The sequence below is a fragment of the Lampris incognitus genome, chromosome 2 (genome assembly GCF_029633865.1).
Source record: "Lampris incognitus isolate fLamInc1 chromosome 2, fLamInc1.hap2, whole genome shotgun sequence".
In the NCBI taxonomy this organism is placed as follows: domain Eukaryota; kingdom Metazoa; phylum Chordata; class Actinopteri; order Lampriformes; family Lampridae; genus Lampris; species Lampris incognitus.
Window position 1 is genome coordinate 3214769 of NC_079212.1, and position 25730 is coordinate 3240498.

At 44.3% G+C, this 25730-nt stretch overlaps 1 protein-coding gene across 1 annotated transcript in view; it reads left to right on the forward strand.

Moving 5' to 3' along the window:
• ccdc120a (coiled-coil domain containing 120a) overlaps window positions 1-25730 on the forward strand; it is a 53591-nt gene that overhangs the window by 24988 nt on the left and 2873 nt on the right. The window contains exons 3-12 of the mRNA XM_056274773.1: window positions 1127-1250; window positions 5021-5151; window positions 5846-5962; window positions 12136-12277; window positions 12568-12621; window positions 14916-15051; window positions 15148-15249; window positions 16640-17253; window positions 23961-24210; window positions 24329-24884. Of these exons, the coding sequence (XP_056130748.1) occupies window positions 1217-1250; window positions 5021-5151; window positions 5846-5962; window positions 12136-12277; window positions 12568-12621; window positions 14916-15051; window positions 15148-15249; window positions 16640-17253; window positions 23961-24210; window positions 24329-24437 (1689 nt within the window). The 5' untranslated portion in view covers window positions 1127-1216 and the 3' untranslated portion in view covers window positions 24438-24884. The remainder of the gene's footprint in view (window positions 1-1126; window positions 1251-5020; window positions 5152-5845; window positions 5963-12135; window positions 12278-12567; window positions 12622-14915; window positions 15052-15147; window positions 15250-16639; window positions 17254-23960; window positions 24211-24328; window positions 24885-25730) is intronic.

A 25730-nucleotide genomic window follows, 5' to 3' on the forward strand; every position in this document is an offset into this window, starting at 1 on the left:
CATAGACACAATCATCACAAAGGCCCAGCAGAGGATGTACTTTCTCCGCCAGCTCAGGAAGTTCAGCATGCCTCAGGAACTGCTTATTCAGTTCTACACTGCAATAATCCAGTCTGTCCTTGGGACATCCATCACTGTCTGGTTTGGATCAGCCACCAAACAGGACAGGGACAAACTACAATGGACAGTTAAGACTGCAGAGAAAATCATTAATGCCAACCTGCCCTCCATTCAGGACGTTTCCAATGGTTCTTATCCTTTGTCTTTGTCTGTTATGGACCCTGAGTCTGAAATAAAGTTTTGAGTTGAGTTGAGTTATACACCTCCAGACCCATCACACCCTGGGCACAACCTGTTCCAACTCCTCCCCTCTGGCAGGCTCTACAGAGCACAGTACCCCAAAACAACCAGATATAAAAACAGCTTCTTTCCGCAGGCTGTCATTCAAATGAACACTTAACACTGTCACTAAATCCAACCATGTTGTATATACTGTACTGTACATGTTGTATATACTGTACTGTACATGTATATATACTGTACTGTACATGTTGTATATACTGTACTGTACATGTATATACTGTACTGTACATGTTGTATATACTGTACTGTACATGTATATATACTGTACTGTACATGTTGTATATACTGTACTGTACATGTTGTATATATTGTACTGTACATTGTACATATACTGGTACACTCTGTCATGTCCATCTACCTCAGGCGTGTACTATGTCAGTAAGCTGCTAACTTCTATTTCAGCATCTCTGATATATTCTCTGCACCACTGCACCTCATCACCTCTTACTTCACCTGTATAAGTCAGTCCTTGTGTATGTATGTGAAGATTGTTGTGTTGTAGTGTTGTTATTCTATGTTAAATACACTTTATCACCTCTTACTTCCCCTGTATAAGTCAGTCCTTGTGTATGTATGTGAAGATTGTTGTGTTGTAGTGTTGTTATTCTATGTTAAGTACACTGAGAGAACCACGAAACTAGAGTCACATTCCATGTATGTGCAAACCTACTTGGCCAGTAAACATGATTCTGATTCTGATAGATATATTGATCTATAAGTATTGATAAATGATTGATAAATTGATTGACTGGTGTCTGTTCAGGTGAGCCAGTGTGTTTGGGGTCGTGAGCACGTGGCTAGCCATACAAGAAGCGAGGAGGGAGGCGGCACAGTCACATGGGAGACACACGCAATGGAGGTGAAAGGTCAGCTCATCTCAGCACCTGGTGAGTCTATAGTACAGTACTAAAATTAAATGGTTACTATTGTGTAGTATAAAATATAACATAGCATTTATAATATAATATTATATCATTATTATATTATAATATAATATTTGTAGTATAATACTTTTGTTTAGTAGTTACATAGTTATATGTTAGAGTATGGTTACTATAGTACAGTATAATAAAGTTACTTTGGCTTAGTAGTTACATAGTTATATATTAGAATATCATTATTATAGAGCAGGGGGGCTAACCATGTGCCATGGAGAGCCATGTGTATGCAGGTTTTCATTCCAGCTGGACTCCACACCAGGTGATTTCACTGATTAGCAACCCTTCACACCAGGTGATTTCACTGATACATTTGTCCTCTTTGGTTGAAGGGTTGCTAATCAGTGAAATCACCTGGTGTGGAGTCCAGCGGTGGCACATGGTTAGCACATGGTTAGCCACCGCTGTTATGGAGTATAATATAGTTACTTTGGTTTAGTAGTTACATGGTTATGTATTGGAGTGTAGTTACTATAGTACAGTATAATATAGTTACTTTGGTTTAGTAGCTACATAGTTATATATTAGAATATAGTTACTATAGTCTAGTATAATATAGTTACTTATGCTAGAGTGTAGTTACTATAGTACAGTATAATATAGTTACTTTGTTTTCGTAGTTACATAGTTATATATCAGAGTATAGCCACTATAGTACAGTATGATATAGTTACTTTGGTTTAGTAGTTACATAGTTATATATTAGAGTATAGTTACTATAGCACAGTATGATATAGTTACTTTGGTTTAGTAGTTACATAGTTATATATTAGAGTATAGTTACTATAGCACAGTATGATATAGTTACTTTGGTTTAGTAGTTACATAGTTATATATTAGAGTATAGTTACTATAGCACAGTATGATATAGTTACTTTGGTTTAGTAGTTACATAGTTATATATTAGAGTATAGTTACTACAGCACTGTATGATATAGTTACTTTGGTTTAGTAGTTACATAGTTTCTATAGTTTTTTTGTAAATGTGTGTTAACTGCAGGGTGTTTTAGTTCCCACAAAAGAAGAGCTGAGAGGTTAAACTCTCTTCCATGCTTGTCTGCCAAATTCAGTCAGATCAGATCCAAGTGGTATTTTTTTTACGAGGATGTTGAGCTAAAACTAAGCTGCTTACTTGACATTTGGTGAAGTCCTGACAGTGTAGATAGATGAGCTGCCAAACTCATAGCGTGCTCCTCAGTGACAGATTCCTTCTTCATCCAAATGGATCAAATCCAACCTTGAGGAAAGGGAATAGGGTTTATGATGCAGCACCGAACCCTTTTCTCTCATTACACTCGATAACTAGAGCTAAGTGTGATAACTAGCCAGCTAACAGCAGTTTAGAAAAAAAGCTCAAGTGTGCCAACAGTTTTTAAACGACAATAGGAAAGTTTGTACTGATAGCTTTAACATTCATGTTTTGAATTTTGAATGTATGCCTGCTAGTACCCAATTACGTGAGAAAGTTATGTTTATCTGGAAGATATAAAACTATAAAAGACTGGTCTTACTTTGTATTTTTTGAATAATTGGCTAAATTGAAGGCAAAGACATTTTTTATTTACTGGGCTTACAATAATGATAAAAATATGTTGAGTTCTTTGATATACCATTTGGTGCAACCTGGACACATTGACAGTAATGAGCCCAGGGCCATCAGGTGTTTTGGGTTTTAACATCAGACACCCTCACCCAAGTGACCCAGCCGGGGATGATCAAGCCCTGACTTATGTCCAGGTAGCGCATTACGCCACGCGTCAGCCCTCTTCAGAGCTCCCGGAGCCAACGGCAAGCCCTTTTTACAGCTTCCAAGATGTTCCTAATGGCTCTTCTTCTTTGCAGCCCACAAATCTCGAAGAATCCCAGGACTCGTGTACAGACTGGCCTGCGAAGCCCCTGTAGCCCACTTTAACTGGCTAAAGGGGGCCTTCCACCCATTCCTCCAACACTCAGCTACCAGATCTGCATATCTGGCTCGCTTCCTTTCTTGTGCTTCCTCCTTCTGATCTTCCCAGGGGACAGTTAGCTTTAGCAAAACCACTTGCTTGGTTGCCACGGACATCAGGACCATGTCTGGCCTGAGTGTGGCAGCTGTGATGGTGTCTAGGATCTTCAGTTGTCTCCCTGGGTCGACCAGGAACTGCCAGTCCCTTGCTACTGCGAGCAGCCCAACCTGGGCCTTTGGCTGGGGCTGGGGCTTCTGCCCTGCTCGAACAAAGGTGATGGGGGTATTTTGTTGGGTGTTGCTGCTTGCTGTAGCTGATCCCACTGCAGATAGTGTCTGCTACTGCCCGTAGGACTTGGTTTTGGTGCCAACGATACCGCCCCTCCCTCAAGGCCTTTGGACAGCAGCTGAGGATGTGCTCCAAGGAACCCCTTTTCTGGCAAAGTTGGCAAGCAGGTGAGTCCGTTAGGCCCCAGCTGCGCAAGTTGGAAGGGCTTGGGAGGACATCATTCACTGACTGGACCAAAAACTTGAATCGGTGCGATTCTGCCTTCTAGAGTTCTGCCCAAGTGATCTTTTGGCCAGTTGTATGCTCCCACTTGGTGAGGGCCCCCTACTTGCACATACCCACCATTCTGCACATAACCCCTCCTGGATCAGCTTTCACCTGTTCTTTCTTCGGGCATTACCGCAGCAAGGTCTTGAGTTGCTCCCGAGCCTGACCTGACCAATTGCCACAGTGCCCATCAGGATGCTGTGCCGCAACCTTGCCTCAGCCCGCTCAACTGTCTCCTGCCACTTCCTTCCTGCTCTGACCTCAATACCTGCAGACCTTGATGTCAGCCGAATCTCGGTAGAGCAGGACTTTTTTGGCTCAGGTGACCTTGAACTCCTCTGCTAGACTGCTAAGAGGAAGCTGTAACTTGGTGTGATGTCCATAAAGGGCGATGCTGCTTAGGCTGCACTGCAGGCCCAGCAGCCTGTGCAGGAACTGGCTGGTCTTCATTTCGAAGCCCTCCACGATGGTGATTGGGACTTCGTGGATTAGCAGTGGCCAGAGGAGTCAGGGCAGGATTCCATGTTGATATATCCAGGCCTTGATTTTCCAGGAAGCTCTGACTTGTCCACTGTGGGGAGCCAAGTGTTGAGGTCATCACTGGTTGCCTGGTACACCGCTGTGTCCTTGAGATTGCTGGTGAAGATCTTACCCAGGCTTTTGACTGGCTTTTCAGTCACAGACAGAATTTGGGTGCTTCTAAAGAGAAGCTGAACTGGTCAGTTACTCTTCCTTTCCTGAGGACCGGAGACCTGGATTTTGTGGACTTGAAGCTCAATCTTGCCCATGTGATGGGTCGTTCAAGTCCTTGAAGGAGCCATCTGCATCCGGGCACTGATGTAGTTGTTACCGTTAGGTCATCCATGAATGCTCTGACTGGGGGTTGTCGGGTGCCAGATTTGGACCGGGAATCTCTGCACTCCACTTCCGCAGACTTCACAAATATATTCATGGCCAGCGCAAACAGGGACACAAAAATTGTGCAGCCAGTGATGATACCCTTTTCTAGCCGATGCTACACTTATGTCGAGGTCCCAGAGGACACCCTCAGGCTAAAGTTGTTGGTAGGAAGAAAGTTGTTGGTAGCAGGCCCCAAAACCCAATGATGTTCTGATGGTCTACTTTGGGGTTTACCTCGTGGTCCTTGGAGAAAAGTGTTGATTATTAATCTGGTGTGTGTGTGTGTGTGTGTGTGTGTGTGTGTGTGTGTGTGTGTAGACTCTTTATGCTGTCAACATAATAAGGAGAGGGCAGAGCAAATGATGGCGCTCCAGGAGAGAAGGAGGAGCCTCCAGGCACTGCTGAGCACACGATTGGCTGAGCTGAGACGTGTGTGTCTGCAGGAGGCGGTCAGTGATGATTTAACATCATTATTAATACATTTGATCTGTCATGGAGATTTATATGATCGCAGACAGGTACCACAGCGTTAACATGTCATTACCCCCTAACAGAGGGAACATGGTACTTGTTTCCATCGTGATGCTAAATCCATGTCAGCCATCTTTAAGTGATGAATATGAGAGTGGGGGGTTCTCATATTTAAGAAAACTCTGGACAGCTATCCCATAATCATCAGTAATTCTTCTATTATTTCTGCATGAACCTTTTGGGTGTAATGCCCTATTACATTAGTATTGCATACTCTAATGCATTATTGCATACATTTTACATTGTTACTTACATTATTACATTATCACTGTCACTTACATTTATGTTCACTGATTCTTCTTTTCAGCTCGGTTTAATTTTGCCAACATAATACAAGTTTCAGGGACATTTTATCAAACAAACCACATACAGAGTGTTACATACTGTTATACACAGTATGTGGTACGTTTTAGGATGAATAAGATGGTTACCTTTGATAATCATACAGTGACCATGTACACAATTATGACAAGGGAAAGGCTTCTTTTATAACCACTGCCATATGAAAGAAAGTCAGATCAGACTGGACCTACACAACCAGATACTGAAAACCTGTTTAAGGCACAAAGCCTGACTTCTGCTGTCTGTTTCTTTTCATCTGTTGCTGAATAGGAGCTGACAGGAGAGGTTCCCGCTGATTACCCTCTGGAGGCAGGGGAGAAACCCCCTCACATCAGGAGGAGAGTTGGTACGTCCCGTCACGGAGCCAGGAACCCCGGCAGAAAAGTGGTACGAAACAAACACCACAGCAAACATCCTCATATACCCCTTTTCCACCAAGGCAGTTTGAGGACTGGTTCCAAGCTGGTGCCTAATCTCGAACCAGTTCTTCGCGTTTCGGCAGCCAAAGAACCGGCTCTCGGCCGGGAAACCTGGTTCCAGAGCACCATCAAATCTTTGCTGGGCTAGAAGAAAGAACCGCTTAAGTTAGCAGCTGGGGATGACCAACAAGACCAATAGGAGATGCATTACTTGGCAGCAACAATCAGTTCTGCCAAATAAGCGCACATTCACACAGGATCAGGCAATGCAGCGCCTTGCTGCAGCATTGCACAGAGGTGTCGGCGTGTCACTACATGGTCTATTTGTGGCCTGATCGCTGGCTGATCTCCAGCCAACTATCAGTCTGATCAGCGGCTTACATGATTGGTCACATAGGGTTGTGTTCCCGCAAAAGTTGAATCTGGTTTTTTATTTATGCTCAATAATCCAGGTAAGGAAATCACAGAAAGTTGAATCAGTTCATCTGGACATAACGTTTGTTGAGAGAAATGTTTCATCACTCATCTACGTGACCTCTTCAGTCTAAACTGACTGCAGGTATCCCCACTCTTATAAACAGCACAGTGGCATAACGATCCAAAACAACAATTGGTTTCATATGAAAACTACTGTGAACATTAGCTACAGTTACAATGACCGTGTGTACTATTCACAAAGGATTGGGGAATAGCTGCAATCACAGCATCGTAGAACTAGTGGTACGAGTGGAACTGATCACAGTCACGGAATCAGCAATCCGCAACTACAACATCACGGACCTGAAAGCGGAGCAACTGTGGACGATAGTTTCAGCCTACCTCAGCAATGCGAAGCTGCCACCGTCCAGCATCAGCAGAGATCAGAAGACTGCACTCACGACTCTCAGGAAGAAGAACAATAACATCATCATCTTTTTGGCGGACAAAAGCAGATGTACTGTTTTATCAAACCAGACAGACTATCATGAGAAAGTTATGACGTTACTTAGTGACATAAATACTTATGAGCCCCTGAAACGAGATCCAGGCAGTGGTTACAAGAAAAAGGTGATGAGTCTGAAGCTGTTAGAACAGGACAATGCTAGTGAAAGAATTTTGTACCATAGAGTCATCATCATCGGCAGTCACTCCGGGTTGAATAATGACTGTCCTCCTTCTGGGTCTGGATTATCTTCCCTCTCCTTCTGGGTCTTCAGGTGGGCGTAGAGGCCGATCCTGGAGCCACATAATGGGAGGATGTCTGTGCGTGACAGCTTTTTATATGGAGTGGCTGATGCACCTGCAGCCACCACACGGTCTGTGGCAGGGGGTGGCCAGAGTCCAATGGCATGGAAAACCAAGATGATTGGGGACCACCCTCTGTTGCAGTCTTCGTCCGCCTTCACTGCCGTTGTGACCTGGAGATGTCTTCTGGCAGTTCCGCCGTTAAGGTCTTTGTTGGATCACACTTCGCCTGGAACCTCCCCATCACCAATCTGTCTTGGGTGACTCTACCAGGAGCCAAGCTCCAGACAGCATAGCTCTTGGTATCAAAAGTACACACAATCTTCTCCACCACGGCAAGGTGGTGATCCAGGAGAAGACCATAGATTATACCCTGGGGAAGCTACACCTAGTCTGTATGATTTACCTGAGATACATAAACACGAAGTGCCATTACGGCCTATTGTTTATATGATTAAGTCAGTGACCTATAACCTCTCTAAGTTTCTGGTATCTGTTCTTAACCCGTTGGTAGGCAGTAATGAAGATCACATGCGGAACATTATGGATGTTGTGGATAAGGTGAGGGACATCATTATGGAGGGGGATGAAACAATGGTCTCTTATGATGTTAAGTCTCTCTTCACGTGCGTTCCTGTTGATGAAGTAGTGGCGGTGGTCCAAATGAAATTACAAAATGACCCCACCCTTAGCAATAGGACCACCCTTAACACTGACCAGGTGTGTCTGCTCCTGAAGCTGTGTCTTCAGTCCACGTACTTCACAGACAGGGGGCAGTACTATAGGCAGAAGCATGGGTGTGCTATGGGTTCCCCAGTCTCACCTGTAGTGGCCAACTTGTATATGGAGGGAGTGGAAAAGAGGCTCTGATGTCCTATCCAGGGACACCACCTCGCCATTGGTTCAGATTTGTGGACGACACCTGGGTTAAAACTAAATCTCAGGATGTAGCACATTTCACCACCACATTAACTCTGTGGACACCACATCAAGTTCACCAGGGAGGAAGTGGAACATGACAGGTTAGCTTTCTTACATTATGAAATTGCAACTGGTGATGGGGGACATTTGATTGTTGATGTTTACTGCCGTAAACCAACACGTACCCATCAGTACTTAAGGTTTGACTCTCATCATCCACTGGAGCACAAACTAGGAGTCATCAGGACGCTGAACCACCGAGCTGACAACGTCCCCACCGACACAGCGGCCGGGGAAGAGGAGAAATCCCATATTAAACAGGCCCTGGTTAAGTGTGCTTATCCTAACTGGGCGTTTGTCAAAGCCAAGAAGACCCCAAACAGTGGACCAGCCAACTGAGGAGAGGAGGAGGACAACAGCTGCATAAGCATTGTCATGGTGAAGTTGTCTGTGTTTCCTGTTTTGTTTTGAAGGCTCACTGGTCTTGCCATTTCTGTTCTGCCCCTGTCATCGCTATTATCCCCTAACGTCATCCACCTGTGTCTGATTATCTTCCCTCTCATGGTGTATTTAGTCACGCCCCCCCCCCTTTTCACCCCAATTGTACTTGGCCAACTACCCCACTCTCCCAAGCCGTCCCGGTCGCTGCTCCACCCCCTCTGCCGATCCGGGGAGGGCTGCAGACTACCACATGCCTCCTCTGATACATGTGGAGTCACCAGCCACTTCTTTTCACCTGACATTGAGGAGTTTCACCAGGGGGATGTAGTGCGTGGGAGGATCACGCTATTACCCCCAGTTCCCCCTCCCCCCTGAACAGGTGCCCCAACTGACCAGAGGAGGCACTAGTGTGATATGCCTCTCTACTCGAGAAACATGCAAGATTATCATCGCACATACAGAGCAAGGTCCAGAGACCACAGTCCCCCATGTTCTTCTGTGTCCAGTCACGCACCTCACTACCCTCACTGTGACCAATCTAGCATGACTGACTTCGTCAGATATTTCGCTCACCGTGAGCTGGTCACCACAAGTTTGATCCATTTCAATGGCCAACCACATAGCTGCAGAGCCTGGAAACGGTCCTTTCGGAGTGCGGTCAGTGGCCTAGATTTGACATCCAGTGAGGAGGTGGATTTGTTTGTCCAGTGGCTGTGGAAAGAGTCAGGTGAGCACGCCAAACGGATCAGGGCAGTCCATGTTAACTCCCCAGATAGAGGACTTAGGATGATATGGGATAGACTGGACGCATACGGGGCCCCCAGAGAAATTGAAGATGTACCTTACCGACATATCGACAGCTTCCCAAAAATCTCCAACAGAGATGTACTGACAACTTGGCAGTAAGTTAAACACCTTCCGTTCGTTAAAACTCTGGAGACAGAATCCGTTGCCCACAGGTTTATTGGTTGGCAAAAGGTGTTTAACTTACTGCCAAGTTGTCGGTACACAACAAGGGTGGCATCGTGAAACAACCACGCTATGAATGGCACAAGATGTGTGCAGATCTTCACTGATGGGAAAAGTTGTCCTAAAAAAAACAGCCGCACTTCTGCAATGCGTCTTCACTTCCTGACTGAGGTCACATGGGAGGCTAACTTCCTGTGTTTCTTAAAGGAGCCACTACCTGTCGCAGAAAACAGCTGAAATAACTCAGAGAAATGTCTTTCACTAAACTGCCAGAACAGAGCAGACTTAACGATTTAACGAAGCCAAATCCCATGAGGGCAGAAGCAGGGGAGCCATCTGGGACTAGGATCTATGACCTTTACTTGTCATATAGCTACATGACCTATGACCTTTATGACTGCTCCTATGCAATAGGATGGGTTAAATCCAGAGGACAAATTTCATTGTATCAACACAACTGTACAATGACAAAAATAAAGTGGCTTCTTCTTTACCTGTGATATGTGTAGTGTTTACCTGTCATGTGTGTAATGTTTACTTGTCATGTGTGTAGTGTTTACCTGTGATATGTGTAGTGTTTACTTGTCATGTGTGTAGTGTTTACCTGTCATGTGTGTAGTGTTTACTTGTCATGTGTGTAGTGTTTACCTGTCATGTGTGTAGTGTTTACTTGTCATGTGTGTAGTGTTTACCTGTGATATGTGTAGTGTTTACTTGTCATGTGTGTAGTGTTTACCTGTCATGTGTGTAGTGTTAACTTGTCATGTGTGTAGTGTTTACCTGTCATGTGTGTAGTGTTTACTTGTGATATGTGTAGTGTTTACCTGTCATGTGTGTAGTGTTTACTTGTCATGTGTGTAGTGTTTACCTGTGATATGTGTAGTGTTTACTTGTCATGTGTGTAGTGTTTACCTGTCATGTGTGTAGTGTTTACTTGTCATGTGTGTAGTGTTTACCTGTGATATGTGTAGTGTTTACTTGTCATGTGTGTAGTGTTTACTTGTCATGTGTGTAGTGTTAACTTGTCATGTGTGTAGTGTTTACTTGTCATGTGTGTAGTGTTAACTTGTCATGTGTGTAGTGTTAACTTGTCATGTGTGTAGTGTTAACTTGTCATGTGTGTAGTGTTTACTTGTCATGTGTGTAGTGTTTACTTGTCATGTGTGTAGTGTTTACCTGTCATGTGTGTAGTGTTTACCTGTCATGTGTGTAGTGTTTACTTGTCATGTGTGTAGTGTTTACCTGTCATGTGTGTAGTGTTAACTTGTCATGTGTGTAGTGTTTACCTGTCATGTGTGTAGTGTTTACTTGTCATGTGTGTAGTGTTTACCTGTGATATGTGTAGTGTTTACTTGTCATGTGTGTAGTGTTTACCTGTGATATGTGTAGTGTTTACTTGTCATGTGTGTAGTGTTTACCTGTGATATGTGTAGTGTTTACTTGTCATGTGTGTAGTGTTTACCTGTTATGTGTGTAGTGTTAACTTGTCATGTGTGTAGTGTTAACTTGTGATGTGTGTAGTGTTTACCTGTTATGTGTGTAGTGTTTACTTGTCATGTGTGTAGTGTTTACCTGTCATGTGTGTAGTGTTTACTTGTGATGTGTGTAGTGTTTACCTGTGATATGTGTAGTGTTAACTTGTCATGTGTGTAGTGTTTACTTGTCATGTGTGTAGTGTTTACTTGTCATGTGTGTAGTGTTTACTTGTCATGTGTGTAGTGTTAACTTGTCATGTGTGTAGTGTTAACTTGTCATGTGTGTAGTGTTTACTTGTCATGTGTGTAGTGTTAACTTGTCATGTGTGTAGTGTTAACTTGTCATGTGTGTAGTGTTTACTTGTCATGTGTGTAGTGTTTACTTGTCATGTGTGTAGTGTTTACTTGTCATGTGTGTAGTGTTAACTTGTCATGTGTGTAGTGTTAACTTGTCATGTGTGTAGTGTTAACTTGTCATGTGTGTAGTGTTTACCTGTCATGTGTGTAGTGTTAACTTGTCATGTGTGTAGTGTTTACCTGTCATGTGTGTAGTGTTTACTTGTCATGTGTGTAGTGTTTACTTGTCATGTGTGTAGTGTTTACTTGTCATGTGTGTAGTGTTTACTTGTCATGTGTGTAGTGTTTACTTGTCATGTGTGTAGTGTTTACTTGTCATGTGTGTAGTGTTTACTTGTCATGTGTGTAGTGTTAACTTGTCATGTGTGTAGTGTTTACTTGTCATGTGTGTAGTGTTTACTTGTCATGTGTGTAGTGTTTACTTGTCATGTGTGTAGTGTTTACTTGTCATGTGTGTAGTGTTTACTTGTCATGTGTGTAGTGTTAACTTGTCATGTGTGTAGTGTTAACTTGTCATGTGTGTAGTGTTTACTTGTCATGTGTGTAGTGTTTACTTGTCATGTGTGTAGTGTTTAGAAGTTTCCAAAGATGTCTGAAGAGTTCACACTCACCACAGTCCTCCTGTGCAGTCAGGCTCGTTGGTTTGATTCCTTCCTTCTGCTGTACTGTCACAGTAAAGTGTGTGTGTGTGTGTGTGTGTGTGTGTGTGTGTGTGTGTGTGTGTGTGTGTGTGTGTGTGTGTGTGTGTGTTTAGATTGAAGAGGCTCAGTGCTCGAAACTGAAGAAGACCTTGTTCAGCGGAGCTTTGAGAAAACACACCGACTCAGAGCAGAATACACACACAAACAGACACACACACCACGGAAAGAGGACCGTCCACAGAGGCTGTCACACAGGTATTACACACACACACACACACACACACACACACACACACACAATGACCCTATTGTATTGTGTGTTCTTCTGACAACAGCAGACCAGAGTTATGAAACAGATGGAATTTCGGGAAACGTGTGTGTGTGAAATGTTGAGGATGGAATTTCCTTTTTACAGGAAAGCTTGTTCCACCCCACACATTCTCTCCCCCGCTCTCTATCATCTCTCTCATTGGTTTCATGGACATCTAGGTTCATTATTATCTCTGTGTGTATGTGTGTGTGTGTGTGTGTGTGTCTCTTTGCAGATGACACAGGGACATCAGAGAGCAGCTCAACGTCTGACTCAACATATGACAATGGTAATAAACACGCACACACACGCAAACGTAAGGGAGTGTGAAAAATTAACATCAGTCTCACCAAGTGGGATTATAATCTACTGCTAACTCCTACTACTAGTACCAAGTGGGATTATAATCTACTGCTAACTCCCACTACTAGTACCAAGTGGGATTATAATCTACTGCTAACTCCTACTACTAGTACCAAGGGGATTATAATCTACTGCTAACTCCTACTACTAGTACCAAGTGGGATTATAATATATTGCTAACTCCTACTACTAGTACCAAGTGGGATTATAATTTACTACTAACACCTACTACTAGTACTAAATGGGGTTATAATCTACTGCTAACTCCTACTACTAGTACCAAGTGGGATTATAATCTACTGCTAACTCCTACTACTAGTACCAAGTGGGATTATAATTTACTACTAACACCTACTACTAGTACCAAGTGGGATTATAATCTACTGCTAACTCCTACTACTAGTACCAAGGGGATTATAATCTACTGCTAACTCCTACTACTAGTACCAAGTGGGATTATAATCTACTACTAACACCCACTACTAGTACCAAGGGGATTATAATCTACTGCTAACACCTACTACTAGTACCAAGGGGATTATAATCTACTGCTAACTCCCACTACTAGTACTAAATGGGGTTATAATCTACTGCTAACTCCTACTACTAGTACCAAGTGGGATTATAATTTACTACTAACACCTACTACTAGTACCAAGTGGGATTATAATCTACTGCTAACTCCTACTACTAGTACCAAGGGGATTATAATCTACTGCTAACTCCTACTACTAGTACCAAGTGGGATTATAATCTACTGCTAACTCCCACTACTAGTACCAAGTGGGATTATAATCTACTGCTAACTCCTACTACTAGTACCAAGTGGGATTATAATCTACTGCTAACTCCCACTACTAGTACTAAATGGGGTTATAATCTACTGCTAACTCCTACTACTAGTACCAAGTGGGATTATAATTTACTACTAACACCTACTACTAGTACCAAGTGGGATTATAATCTACTGCTAACTCCTACTACTAGTACCAAGGGGATTATAATCTACTGCTAACTCCTACTACTAGTACCAAGTGGGATTATAATATATTGCTAACTCCTACTACTAGTACCAAGTGGGATTATAATTTACTACTAACACCTACTACTAGTACCAAGTGGGATTATAATCTACTGCTAACTCCTACTACTAGTACCAAGGGGATTATAATCTACTGCTAACTCCTACTACGAGTACCAAGTGGGATTATAATCTACTACTAACACCCACTACTAGTACCAAGGGGATTATAATCTACTGCTAACACCTACTACTAGTACCAAGGGGATTATAATCTACTGCTAACTCCCACTACTAGTACTAAATGGGGTTATAATCTACTGCTAACTCCTACTACTAGTACCAAGTGGGATTATAATTTACTACTAACACCTACTACTAGTACCAAGTGGGATTATAATCTACTGCTAACTCCTACTACTAGTACCAAGGGGATTATAATCTACTGCTAACTCCTACTACTAGTACCAAGTGGGATTATAATATATTGCTAACTCCTACTACTAGTACCAAGTGGGATTATAATTTACTACTAACACCTACTACTAGTACCAAGTGGGATTATAATCTACTGCTAACTCCTACTACTAGTACCAAGGGGATTATAATCTACTGCTAACTCCTACTACTAGTACCAAGTGGGATTATAATCTACTACTAACACCCACTACTAGTACCAAGGGGATTATAATCTACTGCTAACACCTACTACTAGTACCAAGGGGATTATAATCTACTGCTAACTCCTACTACTAGTACCAAGTGGGATTATAATCTACTAACACCTACTACTAGTACCAAGTGGGATTATAATCTACTACTAACACCTACTACTAGTACCATGTGGGATTATAATCTACTACCAACTCCTAGTACTAGCATCAAGTGGGATTAGAATCTACTACTAACTCCTATTACTAGTACCAAGTGGGATTATAATCTACTACTAACTCCTGGTACTAGTACCAAATGGGATTATAATCTACTACTAACTCCTGGTACTAGTACCAAGTGGGATTACAATACGATTCACATATCCCCTTTCACCTACACTAACAGGTATATTCTGCACGGGTGATTGAACTCAAATCAATAAAGAAACATGAAAATCAATTTTTAGCAAACAACAAACAAATAATCAAGAGCAACCAACCATTCAGTGGCCTTTATTCTAATTTTTCCTGGCATCATTTTTGTAGATGACAGTACAGCGTCACTCTGCCGCCCCCTTCTGGTTTCTGATGGTGCTAAGGAAGGTGCCATGGGGAGGAAACCCTCTCCGTTGGAAGTTTATTATGAAATCAACGCCAGGAGGAACTCCCTGGCCTCCAACAGGTACACACACACACACACACACACACACACACACACAAACACACAAGGGGTTTAGAGTGTGATTTCAATACATATTGGTGTGTCTGTGTATTACAGTCCCAGTCAGTCTCTTCCTCGGGGTATGTCCAATCCAGATGGCAGGAGTGTCCCAGTCACACCCCTCCTGTCTCGGAACGGACCAATCACTGCTCACATCAGGTGAGGTTCCCAGTCCAACCATTAAGAAAGAATTTAATTGAGCAGTTTAACATTGTGTGTGTGTGTGTGTGTGTGTGTGTGTGTGTGTGTGTGTGTGTGTGTGTGTGTGTGTGTGTGTGTGTTCTGTGTGAAACGTTTTCTGTAAAGCGTTGAACACTTTGAAGAACAGAGTCTAGGAGAGTAAGTACTGCTAGCTGAACACTTTGAAGAACAGAGTCTAGGAGAGTAAGTACTGCTAGCTGAACACTTTGAAGAACAGAGTCTAGGAGAGTAAGTACTGCTAGCTGAACACTTTGAAGAACAGAGTCCAGGAGAGTAAGTACTGCTAGCTGAACACTTTGAAGAACAGAGTCCAGGAGAGTAAGTACTGCTAGCTGAACACTTTGAAGAACAGAGTCCAGGAGAGTAAGTACTGCTAGCTGAACACTTTGAAGAACAGAGTCCAGGAGAGTAAGTACTGCTAGCTGAACACTTTGAAGAACAGAGTCTAGGAGAGTAAGTACTGCTAGCTGAACACTTTGAAGAACAGAGTCCAGGAGAGTAATTACTGCTAGCTGAACACTTTGAAGAACAGAGTCCAGGAGAGTAAGTACTGCTAGCTGAACACTTTGAAGAACAGAGTCTAGGAGAGTAAGCACTGCTAGCGGAACACTTTGAAGAACAGAGTCCAGGAGAGTAAGTACTGCTAGCTGAACACTTTGAAGAACAGAGTCTAGGAGAGTAAGTACTGCTAGCTGAACACTTTGAAGAACAGAGTCTAGGAGAGTAAGTACTGCTAGCTGAACACTTTGAAGAACAGAGTCCAGGAGAGTAAGTACTGCTAGCTGAACACTTTGAAGAACAGAGTCCAGGAGAGTAAGTACTGCTAGCTGAACACTTTGAAGAACAGAGTCCAGGAGAGTAAGTACTGCTAGCTGAACACTTGGAAGAACAGAGTCTAGGAGAGTAAGTACTGCTAGCTGAACACTTGGAAGAACAGAGTCCAGGAGAGTAAGTACTGCTAGCTGAACACTTTGAAGAACAGAGTCCAGGAGAGTAAGTACTGCTAGCTGAACACTTTGAAGAACAGAGTCCAGGAGAGTAAGTACTACTAGCTGAATCCAGGGAGTACATATTGTAACACAATTAGTTTTAGATTAGCCAATGGGTTTTACTTAATGGATATGCCATCCAGTAGCTGTATTTAGATGGCTACCTTCAGACATCTCAGTTCTGTATACAGGAGTACATATTGCAGTGTGTACCCCTGGACTAGGAGGCCTCATCAGGCTGGATTCTACTTCCACTGCATTGTTATGATACACTTCAGCCAATTGTGGCGTGACACACACGTCTTTGACCAATCAAATTGTATGACTGAAACCTCCTGCTTTTTGATTTTTTTTTCTAGAAGTGACCAATCTGAGGCTCTCCTGACCCACAAGCCCCTCCCCCTTCCCGCATCCCATCATGTTGCCCCTCATCTCCCCCCTCCTTCCAGGGACAGCTCTGCCTCCTCAGGGCTGAGTGAACTTGGTGGAGAGGGCGGGGCCAACACAGCATCTCGTGGTAGCAGATCTGACACCATGTTGGACCGAACCAACCCCTCACTGGAGGCGGGAGGAGGGGGGGGCATAGAGTTAAAGAAAGGGTGGGGTGGGGTGTATGTTTGGGGGAAGCAGCAGAAGACGCAGCTGCAGAGGCAACAGTCTCATGGGAATCCCCTACAGCCAATCACGTCGCAGCACACTACCCAGTACAATGGCTACCTCCCCCACCCCGCCTACCCCCCTCCACTGCTGCGGGGCCAGCCTGGTGAGCCGCGCCGTGTCAAGGTGACCCGGACTAAATCCTGCGGTCCGCTCCTCCAACACACCGCCCCCCCCGGCCCCCACCAGCACCCCTCCATCCAACCAGACCCCCATCCTAACCTCCTGCCACCCAGGCCCCCGCAGCACCTCCCAGCCCAGGACGGACATCTGGAGGAGGCCACCAAGAGTCTTCACAAGGCCCTGGCCCTGGAAGGTAACCAGCAACATCTATATATATATATATACATATATGTAGATGTAGGAAAAAAACTTTTACTACATAGCAGTACAAGCTACTTTCGTGTGTCGTGCATTCATCAGCTGCCAATGTGGTTCAACAAAGAAAACACACAGTATACGTTGCCCTGCATCATGCCCCTAATTTCGGTTGACAGCAACCAATGAAGAAAACATTTGAACTAGAACAACCAATGGAGTAGGTAGTTACGATGCACAGCAACCAATGGTGGGGTAGAAAACGTTACAACCAATGGGGTAAGGGGTTGGGGCTTGTTTTGAAAAGCATTTAAAGGACCAGGGCACTGTTGTAATAGCCTACATTTAGAATATAACAAGGTAATTTATGTAAATCATATAGCGTGGTATTGTTAGGACAGAGTTGGAAGGACAGGCAGTTAAAATATAAAAAACACAACATCTAATAAATGTCACATGTGTATCATCTAATGGGGAGGGGACAATAATGAAGACATTTTACTTGTAGTTACATAGGAGATATTTTTTCGGTGTCTACAGCTGGTGGCCAATTTGTTTCTATTATTCAAGGTGGACGTATCAGGTCTGCAAATAATAAAATACTTTTCTGCCAAGCACAGGTCACATCTTTTACCTCTAACTGAATATGCACTACTCTTTGTAAGGATTTTCCACGAGACAGAATAACCGATACTCTTGTCTACCAGTGACCAAATGTGGCGGCTTAAGGCTGTTGCATGTCTTGCATGTTCAATTCAATTCAATTCAATTCAATTCAATTCAATTCAATTCAATTCAATTCAATTCAATTCAATGTATTGTCATTAAAAACAATGTGCAGCACATGTTAAAAATGAAATGAGGGCTGTGGCTTCACCAAACAGTGCAGGACAGACACAGACAAACACAGCAAACACAATATAAGATATACACTACACACATGAAGACCAAAAGCTAAACATAAGTTAAAAAAAGAGCTGGAGTACAAAATATTTAACAATATCTACAGACATTCAGTGGGTGGCCAGGTTCAGGTAGGTAACAGCTTGTGGAAAGAAGCTGTTTTTGAGCCTGGTAGTGCGGGCTCTGAGGCTCCTGTAGCGCCTCCCAGAGCGTAGGGGGGAGAACAGTCCATGGTTGGGGTGGGTGGGATCTCTGCTGATGCTCAGACCCCTTCGAAGGCAGCGTTTGTGATAAATGTCTTTTATGGCTGGGAGCTGGGTACCGGTGATATGCTGGGCCGCCTTGACGACCCGCTGCAGAACTTTCTGGTCTACTGAGGTGCAGTTGCCGTACCACACTGAGAGGCAGATGGTCAGGATGCTCTCTATGGTGCAGTGGTGGAAGTTGGGGAGAATTTTGGGGGGTAGATGGGCGCTCCTCAGCCACGAAAGGTCCTCGCTGATGTGGACTCCAAGGAATTTAAAGCTGGAAACACGTTCCACTTTCACCCCATTGATGTGTATGGGGGAGTGGCTGCAGCTTCTAGACCTCCTGAAGTCCACAATCAGCTCCTTTGTCCTCTGAACATTGAGGACAAGATTGTTAGTAGTACACCATGATGTGAGGTGCTCAATCTCGTCTCTGTAGGCCATCTCGTCATTGTTGGTGATACGGCCAATGATTGTGGTGTCATCTGCAAACTTAACTATAACATGTCTTGCATGTTAATTTCTGAAGCTACTCATATGGGGGTTAAACCTCATTTTAAAAGGGCCCTCTGTTAATCCCACGTAAGTGTCCACATTGCAGTTGTCTTCTCTTGTCACCGATGCCTGGTAGATGACTCCCTCTATCTGGCATGTTCCTTCAAGAGGACAGGATGTCTTAACACGGCAGTTGCAGTTGGAGGTGTTGGGTTGCGGTGAGGGGGTGTGTGCCGTGGTCATGATGCTTGTGTTGTGGGATGAAATAACCTGCTGAACATCTGGCCTGCAGCTGTAGCTCATTTGGACTGTGTTCCTGTTGAATAGTTTTCTCAATAGATGGTCTGGGGTAAAGCACTCATCCAAAGGCTTGGAAAATAGTTTTCCAATATTACAGGCCACAGCATGTCGCTGTTGGGAGGCTTATACCAGGTGATGTTCCCCCTCCTGCTGCGGTTTTTTTTGTTGTTGCTGGCTGCCGCTAGTTGGTGGTGGATTGTATTTAAGTCTGAAATCATATCCACATGTTTGTAAGGCTTCCTGGTATGGGGCGGGGGGCTTCATTAAAGGTGGCTTCGCTGGATGATGAGCATGAGAGTCTTTTGTTTATGCTCACTGGGGTATTTTTCCAGATGGAGGGTGGATGATTGCTTTCTCTGTGGATGTGTGGATGTATTGCAGTATATTGTTGGGCTTCATGTATGGCCTGTATGTACCATGTTTAAGGTCTAAGGAGATGTCGAGGAAGTCAGTCTGGTTTTTGTTAGCCTCAACTGAAATGTTTAGTCCATTGTTTGTGAATATACTGCACATTTTCGTTTTTATTCTCTCGACTTCTCTTGCTGGTTTGTTGCAGACTGCCAGCCTATTGTCTCTATATAGCCCCACGTTGATGTCCAGGACCTGTAGCTGAGACAACAAGCACAAGTCCATTAGCTCAAAAGTCTCTGCCCTGTCCAAGCTGCCCATGGTCATGTCAAATTTGTGTGTGAATGTACACAAATTGACAGATCGCTGACAGGCTTCAAGAGAAAGTCAGAGGCTGGAGTAAAGTTGAATGCTCTTTATTGTTGTCATCATTCTCATGAAACGATTTTGTAAAACTGAAATGATACAGAAGATGAGACCAATTACTGTATGCTATATACCTCACATTATACATCCACAGACACAGAATGATGTGAAATGACAACACCACGGGCAGCTTCGACAGGGCAGAGGCTTGTGAGCTAGAGGGCTTGTACTTGTTGTCCCAACTACAAATTCTGTATGAGACAGTACAAGTCTGTTTCATGCCATAAGCATCATCAGCTGTCAGCAAAGCTACAGGAGGACAGAACACACCATCTACTGCCTCGTCATGCACATCACGTCCACAACGTCCAATGGGCAAGGGAGAGGCGCGACATTCAAAATTCAAAAACACGTGACCGCTAACAGTCCAATGGGGGGGGGGGGGGTATTTGTCTATTGTCATGATTTATAAGTACAAAATAGGTGCTTCTATCTGTGTCTGCAACTGCTGGCCAGTTCATTCCTGTTATTCAGTGTGGACATTTCTGGTTTGCAAATGATAGATTATTTTTCAGTGAGACATACTAGATGACCCCCCCAGCTGCAGCTGCCGTGTGAAGGACTCCTGCCCCCTCGAGGGAAAGTGCCAGACGAAGGGAGGTATCTACCAAGCTAGGGTGACGAGAGAGGACAACAGCAAAACAGAGACATACGTGGGTCTAACAGAGGGGACTTCAAAAAGAGGTTTAATGCACACATGTGTAGCTTTAGAAACAACCGTTTAAAGAATGTCACATGTTCAAGCCCTTATATTTGGTCACTGGCGGACCGAAACATTAATTATTCAACCACCTAGAAAATCCTCTCAAAGAACAGGGCATATTCTCCCAGCAGTAAAATGTGTAATCTGTGTCTAACTGACACATGTTTTATCATTTGCACACCACAAATGTCCACACTGAACAACAGGAATGAACTGGCCAGCAGTTGCAGACACAGATAGAAGCACCTGTTTTGTAATTATAACTCATGACAATAGACAAATACCCCCTCCCCCCATTGGACCGTTAGCGATCACGTGTTTTTGAATTTTGAATGTCACACCTCTCCCTTGCCCATTGGACGTTGTGCACGTGACGTGCATGACGAGGCAGTAGACGGTGTGTTCTGTCCTCCTGTAGCTTTGCTGTTGCTGATGATGCTGATGGCATGAAACAGCCTGGTACTGTCTCATACAGAATTTACTTGACTCACTGGATTATTTTGCTCCTTATTTGTTGAGCACTTACCCTACCGTTGAGTCTTTCTTTTAACAAAGTTATTTATAAATATATATATATAAGTTCATGTGGACACAAAGTTTAGTGGGAGAAACTTGTCATCCCTTCTCTAAGTGACTTAAGGTTTCAGTTGAGGCTGACGAAGTCACCTAGCTGAGTGATTAAACGTTTCTCCCACTAAACGCTGTGTCAAGATGAACTGATTCAACTTTCTGGGATTTGCTTTTCTGGATTATTGAGCATGCATCAAGATATTTTGCTAACGTAATTAACCTTGGAGCCACATGAAACCTTAGTATGAGTGGTGTTAGCTTCAGATTTTAGTCATTTGTCAGACTGTTATCCAGATCAGAGAAAGTTGCATCAGTTCATCTGGACAAGACATTTATTGACAGATACGTTTCATCATCATCTAAGTGACTCTTCAGTCTCACCTGACTGCAGGTACCCCACCCTTATAAACAATACAGTGACTGCAGGTACCCCCACCCTTATAAACAATACAGTGACTGCAGGTACCCCACCCTTATAAACAATACAGTGACTGCAGGTACCTCCACCCTTATAAACAATACAGTGACTGCAGGTACCCCACCCTTATAAGCAATACGGTGACTGCAGGTACCCCACCCTTATAAACAATACAGTGACATAACGACCCAAACCAACGACCAGTTTCATATGCAGATTGCCGTGAGCATTAACTAGAGTTACAGTGGCCATGTGTACTATTCACAGAGGATTGGGGAATGTTTGCAATCACCGCATTGTAAGATGGTGACAGATGTACTCTTAGCTCTCCCCTTCAGGGTTCAGGGATGGTCGTTCCCTCTTCACATACTATGTGGCTTCTTTGACTGCATGTTCAAACCAGCGTTTCTCCCTATCAAGGATGTGCTCATCCTCATCCTTGAAAGAGTGGCCACTAGTCTGTAGATGGTGTAGACTGTGGAGTCCTGGTCTGTAGATGGTGTAGACTGTGTAGATGGTGTAGACTGTGGAGTCCTGGTCTGTAGATGGTGTAGACGGTGGAGTCCTGGTCTGTAGATGGTGTAGACTGTGTAGATGGTATAGACGGTGGAGTCCTGGTCTGTAGATGGTGTAGACTGTGTAGATGGTGTAGACTGTGGAGTCCTGGTCTGTAGATGGTGTAGACGGTGGAGTCCTGGTCTGTAGATGGTGTAGACTGTGTAGATGGTGTAGACTGTGGAGTCCTGGTCTGTAGATGGTGTAGACGGTGGAGTCCTGGTCTGTAGATGGTGTAGACTGTGTAGATGGTGTAGACTGTGGAGTCCTGGTCTGTAGATGGTGTAGACGGTGGAGTCCTGGTCTGTAGATGGTGTAGACTGTGTAGATGGTGTAGACTGTGGAGTCCTGGTCTGTAGATGGTGTAGACGATGGAGTCCTGGTCTGTAGATGGTGTAGACTGTGTAGATGGTGTAGACGGTGGAGTCCTGGTCTGACGTATTAGCTCTCCTGTGTTGTGTCATCCTCTTGGCCAGCGTCTGTTTGGTTTCCCCGATGTACAAGTCACGGCAATCCTCCCGGCACTTAACAGCTACACTATATTGCTCTGTTTGTGTCGGGGGACCTGATCCTTGAGGTGGACCAGGTTCTGGTGCAGTGTGTTTTGGGGTTTGAAAGCAACTGGGACGTGGTGTTTGGAAAATACGTGTCTCAGCTTTTCCGACACTCCCACCACATACAGAATCACCACTGGTTTAAGCTTAGACAGCTGTTGTCCTCCTCCTGTCTTCAGTTGGCTGGTCCACTGTTTGGGGTCTTCTTGGCTTTGACAAACGCCCAGTTAGGATAACCACACTTAACCAGGGCCTGTTTAATATGGGATTTCTCCCCTTCCTCGGCTGCTGTGTCGGTGGGGACGTTGTCAGCTCGGTGGTCCAGCGTCCTGATGACTCCTGGTTTGTGCTCCAGTGGATGATGAGAGTCAAACCTTAAGTACTGATCAGTATGTGTTGGTTTACGCTAAACATCAACAACCAAATGTCCCCCATCACCAACTGCAGTTTCACAGCATAAGAAGGCTAACCTGTCATGTTCCACATCCTCCCTGGTGAACTTGATGTGGTGTCCACAGAGTTCATGTGGTGGTGAAATGTGCTACATCCTGAGATTTAGTTTTAACCCAGGTGGCTAGGTGGTGTCCCTGGATAGGACATCAGAGCCTCTTTTCCACTTCCTCCATGTACAAGTTGGCCACTACAGGTGAGACCGGGGAACCCATAGCGCCCCCATGCCTCTGCCTGTAGTACTGCCCCCTGTCTGTGAAGTACGTGGACTGAAGACAGCTTCAGGAGCAGACACACCTGGTCAGTGTTGAGGGTGATCCTATTGCTAAGGGTGGGGTCGTTTTGTAATTTCATATGGACTACCTCCACTGCTTCATCAACAGGAACGCACGTGAAGAGAGACTTAACATCATAAGAGGCCATTGTTTCATCCTGTCCATGATGGTGTCCCCCACCTTATCCACAACATCCACGGTGTTCTGAATGTGATGTTCATTACTGCCTACCAACGGGTTCAGAACAGATGCCAGAAACTTAGAGAGGTTATAGGTCACTGACTTAATCATACTAACAACAGGAGGTAATGGCACTTCCTGTTTATGTATCCAGAGTCTTGCAGAGAAGTGATAGAGAGACATAAAATGAGGATGGATGATAGAGAAGTTAAAGACAGATGTAGCTTGATTGATCTTGGTTGACATGAAGTTTTTGTTTTTTGTTTCTTTTGATTGACAGGTCTTAGAGACTGGTACCTCAGGAACACTTTAGGCTCTGCCCACCAAAACCAAATCAATGGAAAGGTCAGCACCGGGGTCAAAGTTCAGGAGGGACGAGGAGCTCTTCAGCGCAGGCGAACAACTCATGGCGTCATTCAGCAGCCAGCCTATCAGATGGACACACATCAGCAGTACACGCCATCGCTACAGCATCAGCAGGGACAGCTGCCGCATTCTGCCACCTTCCACGGACACCCGCTTCACGGCAGGTGTGTCAGTGTGTTTGTGTGTGTAGAGAGAGAGAGAGAGTTAGACTGTCAAAAGACAAAGCTATTAAATTTATGCAAATTAAAGGAAAATTTCTCTCCCTCTCTCTCTTTGTCTCAGGTCTTTGGATGGCTCGCTCTACCATAACTCTTTCCCTCTTCAGCAGAGACAGGAAGTTTCTCTGAAGGCACAAGCTGTGGACCAGCCTTCTCCTGGAACGCTTGTCTGACTGACCAATCAGATGTCAGGACAGTTTCGCTGACAGTTTTACCAACCACTTCTAGGCTGGCTTCCTGGAATTTTTGTCATTTAATTTTCTTTCTTCACGCCTGGATTGGTTTATTGGTCTGAGCCGTACAACAGCGAAGCGAAGGATGACCCAGCTGTGTTCCCCAACCGCCAAGCTCCTTCACAGTCCAACACCACGTCTGGATGAGTAAATCAAACCAACGCGTTATGTCTAAGTTTGCTCTTGCTACTGATTCCTCGCTGAGTCCTCCAGCGTTTCCTCCCGCCGGCTCCTCTGAGTGGAGGAGCAGACCCGGACTGCAGCAGCTCCTTCGGAGATTCGAGAAAAAAGTCTGCTGGTTTTTAAAGCTACAATCCCGAACAGTTACCTGCAAACACAGGTTCTTTTTGAGGCTTCTCTGCTGTGTCTAAGACAATAATTTGACCGGTCAGTATCCAAACACCAAGACTTTTTAGCTGTGCTGTTTCCCCCCAAAAAACAAGAAAAGGTGGCACTCCAGTAATGAGCAAAAGTTACCTCTTACCAGGTGTTTTTATGGATTTTTGTCCAGCTGAAAGATGCCAGCATGTTTTAATGCTTCTAGTTCATTTAAAGAAAAAGAAAACCACGTGGTAATGAGGTTATTTATCCTGTTTATTGGAGTGATGCCTTTTCTTTTCGGGAAGCATTGCAAGTGAATCCGGGTAGCTGAAAGCCCAGTTGTACTTCAGCCAAACAAGAAGCGCACCCTATTTAGCAGTGTGTGGTGTGGATGGGTGGTGTCTGGTAGGACTTTATCAGTAAACATGACAGGGTGCATAGTGTTTTCATCTTCATCATAGCAGCCAGACGAGGAAGAAGAAGGCAGGTAGTGTTGAGTTAGAAGAAGTGGAGGCGTTGTGACAGAACAAGCGGGTAGAAGACCTTTACCAACACACAGTACTGCATCCATAAGTACACCTCAGGTTCCACCAGGTTTCCTGGTTTGTTTCTGACACAACAGCCCTGCTGACTCTCATTCATTCTGAGCTCAGACAACACAACACCAGTGGCGGCTGGTGCTAGAAATTTGGGGGGGGGGTGCAATTTAGCTTGGCGCAGCACACCTGACAGCTGCTTTAATGCCCACACAGTCACAGAGTTACTAAGAAGGACCATGTAGCCTATAGATTTTATCAGGGTTGGTAGACGGTGAATGATTGACAGTTGAGATGAGGCGTGGTGGTGGGTGTGAACGTGATTGACACCCACGAGAATTGTCCAATCACATTAGATCAGAAAACATTAAAACAA